Source organism: Hakea prostrata, chromosome 1 (assembly GCF_041222555.1).
Source record: "Hakea prostrata isolate BN-2017 chromosome 1, UWA_Hpros_2, whole genome shotgun sequence".
In the NCBI taxonomy this organism is placed as follows: Eukaryota; Viridiplantae; Streptophyta; class Magnoliopsida; order Proteales; family Proteaceae; genus Hakea; species Hakea prostrata.
The window spans coordinates 44,519,776-44,528,668 of NC_142600.1; the positions used below are offsets into that span (position 1 = coordinate 44,519,776).

General features: G+C 40.2%; 2 protein-coding genes across 2 annotated transcripts; both read right to left on the reverse strand.

Annotated features, from left to right (window-relative positions):
- Nucleotides 1-2,580: 2,580 nt before the first annotated feature.
- LOC149029024 (uncharacterized) lies at nucleotides 2,581-3,132 on the reverse strand. Its single transcript, XM_089139812.1, has one exon. The coding sequence runs from the start codon at nucleotides 3,130-3,132 to the stop codon at nucleotides 2,581-2,583; it is 552 nt and encodes a 183-aa protein (XP_088995938.1).
- A 3,723-nt stretch (nucleotides 3,133-6,855) lies between these two features.
- LOC149029025 (uncharacterized) lies at nucleotides 6,856-7,407 on the reverse strand. Its single transcript, XM_089139918.1, has one exon. It carries the CDS (start codon nucleotides 7,405-7,407, stop codon nucleotides 6,856-6,858), a length of 552 nt encoding a protein of 183 aa, XP_088996044.1.
- Between the last annotated feature and the right edge of the window lie 1,486 nt (nucleotides 7,408-8,893).

An 8,893-nucleotide genomic window follows, 5' to 3' on the forward strand; every position in this document is an offset into this window, starting at 1 on the left:
ACCATACTTCTTTGGGTAGGTCTCATCTCACTTGGCTCCGGTTGGTAGTGGGTCCTTCATCCCTCGAGACAATCCATGGTTGGGGGTTAGTTCACCACTCTCTCACATCACCATTGGTCTAAGTACTGGCGCATGTCAAGGTTAAGCCTAGCCCAATGCAAGTCTTCTACTTAGTTATATCAACTTAGTTCCAGATACTTCCATTCCTCGCCCCTGGCGATCCTTTCCAGTATCCTTCACCCTAGAGTCAACATATCATTCTCCGTGGTAAACAGCCACCATCTCGGACTACGGACTCATCAACCCTATAGGTCATCCACATATAGTAAATGGAAAGCTCTCATGTCCTCTCACGAGTTGGTTACTGGTCTTGAGCGCCCACGAGCCCAAGTCTATCCATATGCAACCCTACCCATAAATGACCCCCACAATATGATTCTCGTCCTCTCACGGGTTGGTTACCAGTCTTGAGCGCTCGTGAATCCCCATTGCTGCCATGGGTCGTTCGGTCTCAATACCTTTCCGAATCGGGTCTGATATAACAAGGACATCCTAGCCAAACACTGCTAGACAGCCCTAGGTATGATAACCAATGATTCGGGAAAGCGTCGATGGGCATCTTCGGAGAACATCCCATACTATTCCCTCCGATGTCCAAGGACAGAAGTGTCAAAGGGACACCTCCCAATCCCAAATCATACCTATTCAATCACATCATGACTCCATACAAATCACATTCATACTCATATTCATATCATAGTCCAAATCACATTCACAATACTATATCATCAATTCCAATATGTAAATAACAATATGAATACACTACTGTAATTACCGAAGTATCATGATGTAAAGAAAATAAAAAAATCAGTAACTAGGTCATGCATTCATATCATAATACAATAAGACATGTAAATAGGCATATCGTGAGTTGGAATACTCACCTCGTATTCGACTTCGTAAACTTCGAGAAAGAGATCAATAGGCAAGTCCAAGATCACCAAAACAACCCTAAACAAACATGTATTGAACATAAGGAACAAACCCTAATGATTGGAGACAAAATGGAAGCAAAACTGAGGCTATTGACTTGGTTGGTCGATTGGTTGGTTTACTGGCCTAGTCGACCAACCAGTCGACCAATGGAATCAGTACAAAACTACAAACACCAAATCGGTCATAACTTCTTCGTTTGAAGTCCGATTGATCCGAAATTCGAAGAGGAGCTTCCTAGAACATATTAGAACTATCTAGGATGGTCAAAGAACCAAGTCAAGGTCAAAATATAGGTTCTTGATTTGAACTAAGAAGATTTAGGGTCTTAACATATACTTGACCATGGTTCTCATGGAAAGGCTAGGGTGCAATAAGGATTCACCCTAGGGAATAAAGAATAAGTAATCACATCAAGAAAAGCTTTGAGGATGATTCAAAAATCAATAAAGGGTTAAGGTTACTAATTGAATATCCTCCCATGAAGGTTAACCTAGATTAGGTCTCCAGATAACCCAAGGTAGGTTCACAAGATGAAAGGGAATAATTTGCTTCGCAATTTGATAACAAGAAAGTCATTGAAAGAGTTTAGATTAACACAAATATAATAAATGTGGTTACTCTCACAAGGGAGGTTACCCAAGGGTTCCTAATTTGGTTACCCTCTCATGAAGGTTACCCAAGGGTTCCCTGAAGAATTTACCAGGGTTAGGGTTAAGGTCATTATGCTGATCATAAAACCTTAAGATTGGAAGGAGATCAATGAAGTGATGGGTTCTAACAGAGAATGCAACATCATCTTCATAGTCTCATTACAGAAATTAACCATAGAAGAAGTAGACCTGAATATGTAGGAGAGATTACTAACCTTGGATATGAAGAATCGGTGTTGAGAGGCTTGAGATCTTGCAAAAGTTCTTCAAATACACCAAGGAAAGCTTTGAGAGAGTCTTCCCACGTTCTCAAAGAGTTTTGGAGGCAGAGGATACTAAGAAACACGAAGTGTGCTTAAATAGAAAGTGAAAAACCGTAAAATTGGATTTTCTCGGATTTCGAGCCCTATTGGTCGATTGGTTGGTCTACTGGCCCCAATCGACCAACCAGTCGACCAAGCACAGTTCAGCAATTTCGGACAAGGATTCAGAGGGCTATACGGGGTCAAATTGAGTGGGGTTTTCTCCTTCAAGTCAATCAAGAAGTCTAGTTTCCAGAAATACCTTTGGATTGAGCATGGGAGTTCATTAGGTGTTTCAAATAATTCACCCCTCTTCGATGCGCAGTTTCTCACTAAACACTGACAATGCTTCCAAGTATGGAGCACCATCAACAATATCCATGGGTTTCGGGTCACACACCATGTCTTCTATAGAGAGGGCCCACAAAGACTTCTTCCTTCACTTTGGGACCTTGGATTTACCCTAAGGAAAGGTTTGACATGATTTCCTAAGACTTTCAAAGATAGTAATACTGAAATCAAGGTCCAACTTCAAAGTCAACATTAAACAAACCATACTTCACCCAAAACAGATAGGGTGTCCTGGCTAGGTTTGGGCTGGATTTCACAACTGGACTCATTCCAATTTTTCTCTACGGCTCAGATCTTTGCATCTCTTCCTCATCCTGATCATCACGTATCTCAATTGGAAGTGTTGTAGCCTTCCTCAGGCCCTCCTTGTCCTTTAAGTAAGCTATGTAACATTGCCGAGAGATTCTTCGATCAGAAGACACCTGGCCGATTCCTTTATCAGTGGGGAACTTGATCTTCATATGCTTTGTCGAGACCACCACTCCTAGCTTTGTCAAGGATGGTCTGCCAAGTATAACATTATACGCCGGAAGTTCCCGGACCACCATGAAATTCACCCGAATAGTTGTTTCCTTGGGGAAATTTCCTATTGAAAGGTCTAGCTGAATCGATCCTTCCGCCACTGCAGACGATCCTACAAATCCATACAAATGTGTGGATGATGGCTCCATCAAATACTCTTCAATCTTCAATTTCTGATAAGCTTCGTAAGATAGAAGATCTGCAGAAGAGCCGGTGTCAACCAATACTCTGTGCACTTCCCGATGTCCAATCTCCACCTTGATGACTATGGCATCGTCGTGGGGGTGTGCAAATACCTCTTTCGTCCTCATCATCGAAGGTGATCAAATTCTCACCATTCGACCTTTTCCGCTTCTACACCTCTCTAGTTCCAACAAACTTTGATTTGGACTTCAACTTATGAAGTGACTCTAGTTCGGGACCCCAAAAAATGGTTAAAATAGGAGATCGACTAGTGCCAGCCACTTCCTTTCCCTTCTTTGACTTTGGAGGCTCGACCTGGCTCTCTCAGCTTCTCAAACGATCTCTCTTTTCGACCACTATTCTTGGTTCTGGCGGTTGTCCCTTAATGACACTTGAGAGATGTCCTTGAGAGATCAATCTCTCAATGTCAGCCTTCAAATGTCTGCAATCATTAGTATAATGCCCATAGTCTTTATGAAAACAGCAATATCTTTCCATGTTGCGCTCTCCAGGCTTGGACATGCCCTTGGGAGGCCACTTCAAAATATCTTGTCTTTTTATAATATTTAGGATCTCCGACCGAGGAGTATTGAATGATGTGTACTCCCCTTCATCGGGAGAACGTTGCCTCCATGCTGGACGAGGCCTTCGGGCCCAATCATTGTTGGTTTGCTTAGGCTTCTGTTTCTTCTCAGGAGCCTTCTGCTCTTTGGTGGAGGCCTTCGTGTCCCCCTGACGCGCATCTAGAATCTCTGTCACCTCCGCTTGCTTTTGACACCTTTGCACCAGTTCAGCATAAGTGGTTGGCATATCTTGAAGCAATAACTCCAAGAGTCTCCGATTGGTGAGTCTAGTGAACAAAGCAGTTTTAGCTACTTGTTCGTCCAGATTCTCAATTTCCATAGTAACTTTGTTGAATATTTTCAGATATTCCTGAATTGATTCATTCTTCCCTTGCTTGATAGTCAACAGAGTTTCCTCCGTCTTCTTGATCTGGATTCCACTTTGAAAACGACCAATGAATTTTCACGGCAATTCTTCAAAAACGGCAATTTTCCCGAAGGAAGATTTGAAAACCATTTCTGTGCTGCACCCTTTAGAGACGAACCGAATACCTTGCAAAGGATTTAGTCAGAATTACCAGCCGCAGCCATAGTTTACTGATAATAACTTATATGAGCAACAGGATCTCCCGAACCATCGAACGAAGAGAAAGTTGGGAGTCGGAAATTGTGAGGAAACACAAATCCAGCAATTGCCTCCGCAAAAGGGGTTTTTTGATGACCGAATAAATGTCATCGGCCATCTTCCCTTGGAGGAGCAATCCCAACCTTTGATTAATATCTGCTAACTCCTGGCCAATGTGGACTGGATGTTCGCCACCGGTCCGATAACTTTCTCTACCCGTTCGTCCTAAGGTCGGCGAGTGAGTACGTACTCCCCTAGCTAACCTTGTTGCGGAGCTGGTTTGGCTTGATTGTGGTCGGACATACCAATCATTTCTTCTGGGTAACTCTTCCATTCGCCGCTCTCTACCTCGCTCTTGGGAATTCCCACGCATGTTCAGGCCATAATTTTGGCCGTCTGCCGGTTGCCTGTCTCCATGTGGGGAATGCCCTCGCGGCACCGGTATAAGTGTTTCCGCTTCTCCTGTACGCCTTCTGGTCTCCCTACGATCAGGAGCCTGTGGAGCCACCATCTGCCTGGCCAGCATGTGAAGCATCTGATTCGTCTCCAAGAATTGGAGCTGCATTTGATCCAACTGCTGCTGGAAAGGATTCTGAGGGTGTAATTGATCAATACCCCTTTGTCCTCCATCTTTTCATACTTCCCGACCTCGGCTTCCTTCAGGGATATCTTCTGGATTGTTCCCTTCAGGAAGTTGAAAATCAGCATCCCGCTGAGCCACCGCAGCCGTTGCTGCTAATCTGGTAAACATGACTTTCTGAAGCATGTTCCCACAGACGGCGCCAAATGATGCATCCAAAATTTGCTCAGCCCTTAGATCACGTAAAGATGACCTGCAAAACAATCATCAAATGTGGCCCGACCGTGGGGGTCGGGAGTCCACCTCCGATGGCTAAGTCAGTTGATGAATTGATCACAAAGGCTCTGACTAGATGCAGAGCGAAAGTAAGAATACGATAATTGGGAATACGATTCAGATACCTTTTTCGTACGTAGGTGATGTCTTATATAGAATTACCTTTGAATCCCACTCGTTGAATTCGTATGTGCCTTCTTCTGATGACCGTTGGATTCAAACGAATAGATCCATTGGTGAGGTAACGGATAACTTCCTCTGATCGCATGATCTTGATGCTATGATCGTGGTCGTTATTCAAGCTGGCACGATCTTCAATTCCGTGAGAGTTGATAACCGTCACTTTGACCCGTTATACGTCCCAAGAATCTCGGACTCATGCATATCTACTGATAGCCGTTGTTTCTTCCTGAATACGCTCTCTCTGAACCCGGTTGATTCGAGTTTGAATCGGTCGGTTCGTCTCCAACCGTGGTCAAGGGTTGAACCTCAGGCGGGCCCAGTTAAACGATATTTTTCCCAGATCAATTAGTAAATTAATTAATCAGAAATTAATTTGTAAAATAAATTTACAAAGATAGTCAAACAAGCAATCTGACCAACATATATCGAAATCAACATTTAGACAGACTACCACTTAGGTTTTCAGAATGTTCGGTTCGTGCCTTCTTGGGTTGTATTTTAAACTTCGAGCTTCAACACGTGTTTGGTCCAGGAAGGCTTCACACTTTCACATATCGAAATCAACATGTAGATAGACTTACCACTTAGTAAGGTTTTCAGAATGTTCGGTTCATGCCTTCTTGGGTTGTATTTTAAACTTCGAGATTCAACACGTGCTTGGTCCAGGAAGGCTTCACACTTCTCGCATATATATCTTCTTAAAAAGGAATGCTTACATACTTGAGAATCTAACAATGATTTCATGGATGACTATCTAATAACACCATGATCAGATAGAAGTCTTTCAACTGGTGCACTTCATGCAGAACGTTTAATATCGCTCTATCCCAATTAATCTCCAAAGGGTAGAAGATTATGTTTTCGTCACATCCTTCCTTTACACATCTAGGAAAGAGCTTATCTCTAAGTAGTGATAAGTTGGAGAAAAATTGGACCCTAGGGTTCGGAGCCACATAAGAGCCGGATGGGCTGTCTTATTTTTTTAAAAAAATTGATAGCTTCCCTATTTTTTCTTTATTTTTAAGATAAGGATGACTGAGTGTACATGTCATTCTTTATCATTAACCAATGGTTACCATTAAACTCCTATATTAAAGAACAAAAAGTTAAATTTTAATTAGAAATTCCTATTTATTTTCTCATATTTCTATTCTTATTAATTTTCTCTTGAATCTCTTTTTTCATTCTCTATTTTTTCTCTCTTTTTTCCTCACATCTCTCACAAATGGCTTAGGTACTTAAGAAAATTTTGAAAAAACTAGCATACGTTTGGAGTTTTCTTAGGGCATGTTTGGTTACTTGAGTCTGGAGATTTCAAAAATCTAGAAATTTAAAATTTATGGAGTTATGGTTCATAAAATTGTTTGGTTAGCCTAATTTTTTTAAATGAAATTTTTAGAATCATCATGAAAAAACATACATGGAGTTTTTTTTTTTTGGTAATTATACTTTATTCAGAAACCTGAAAAGTGGCCGAGCATAGCTCTAATAACCACTGGCTGGAAATAGACCATTCTACCTGGTTTGTAAGGTTGAATGCCTTCCTGGATAGGATATCCGCAATTTCATTGGATTTCCTAGAAATGTGTCTTGCACTGAAATACATATATTTTGAAGCTATATATCATATATCTTGGAGAACAGGGAGAATATATGGTGGAGGAGTGGACCCATTAACAACAAACTTATTAATTAGCTCCTTGCAATCCGAGTGAACCTCCACATATTCATGTCCATCTCCTAATGCTTCCAGGAGTCTAGCCCGCATATCTAGAGCTTCACCTTCTAGAGGTGACCAAAATTTCTGAGGAGAAGAGACTGCTAGACATGGTTGTCCATCATTTCTTCTGAGTAAGATTCCCAAACCACCATCTTTTTCTTTCGGTCTCCAAGAGGCATCCGTGTTGATCACTATAGAGTTTGGATGCATGGGAAACATTTGAAAATCATTTGCAGTTGTAGCAGTACCATCATCTCTGCTAAAAGGGGCTTGTTTCTTATGTTTCCAGAACTCTCCATGGGCGTTTAAGGCTTGTTGAATAACTTGCTCTGCTGTCCATGGTCGATTTCCAGCCACTCTTGCATTCCTCACCTTACATAAGTGCCACACAATGAAAGCACTAAGGCTTTTAGTTACATTGCTTCCTTCTTGCCCATTACTCCAAATCTTTTCCATGCTTTGATCCACTGCTCCATTGATGATCCTCCTTCCTCATTGATGCGCCATGTTAGAGGGGCATCCATACCATACTTATCTAGCTAAGTGACAGTGAAATAGAACATGTTCAATTGATTCTTCTCCCTCTCCACATGTCCCGCATATAGTATCTAGGTGCATATCTCTTTTTTGGAGACCTTGGGCTGTTGCTAGACCTTCATTTGCTGCCCTCCACATAAAGCTTTTTACCTTTGGTAGTGTATCACATGTCCATATTTCTTTCCAAATAGATTCATCAAGAGTTTCCCATTTTTTGAGTCTAGATGAGGAAGGTGCTTTTGCTCCTTCTAACTCTAGCTCTTGTTCTTGTAATCTATAAGCCGCCTTAACAAAGAATTTCTCATCATTGCTACCTCCCCATATTAAGGAATCTCCTATTGGAAAGAGAACATACATGGAGTTATGGTTCAAATGTTTAGCACTTTTATAGTTGGGGTGAAATCTTTGGATTTCACCCCATACCCATATACCCATAAATCTACATATTCATGTTTTTAGTGTAAGAAGGTAAATCTTTAGATTTCATTAATCCAGATATTCACACAACCAAATAGGTATAAGTCTCCGATTTGTGAATCCAAAGATTTAATTCACACAACCAAACGGGTATAAATCTCCAATTTGTGAATCCAGAAATTTAATTCACACAACCAAATGGGTATAAAATCTCCCATTTGTGAATCCAAAGATTTCAAACATGCCCTTAATTGAACATTGGAAAATCATTTCCAGAATTATCAGGTCCTCACTTTCTCTTTCTCAATTTTTTATCCCTCAATTTTTATGGTATTCTTTTTAGAAAATTTTAGAAAATTACAAAGGCATGAACTAATTGATTTTTTATTTTTCAATTTAGTTAGTGAACTAATTTTTTTTCTAACATTATATTAAAGTAATTATATATTTTTTTGGGTAGAAAAAATAATTATTTAAGTAATAGGTAGTCTTTCTTTTTTTTCTCAATTTATATTTCTCACGCTTTCTCTATTTTTCTCTAATATTCTTTTTAGAAAACAACGGCTTAATTGACTTTTTTTTTTTTAATTTAATTATTGCGCTGATAAAAATAATTGTTTTTCTAACATTGTATATTTATATAGTTGTATTGAACAAATTATTGAAGTAATTGTTCTATAAAAAAAATTATTAGGGTAATTGAACTAAAATATAATAAAGTAATCCAACAGTGGGTTCCACATGAGTCTACACAATATGTGCGGCGGCTTAATGCTTGCTCGATGGGGAGATGATTCGAACTTATTATTTGATCCCCCAATGTTTAATCCTGACTCCACCTTTGTGAACCTTTCACCTTAATATGTGATAGACAGATGTGAGGGGAGCATAATCCTCTACCCTTGGACATGGATAGAGGATCTCAACTCTCAAACAATATTTTGTGACTGATTTTAATACTACATTCATCCATCATGATTATTGTTTT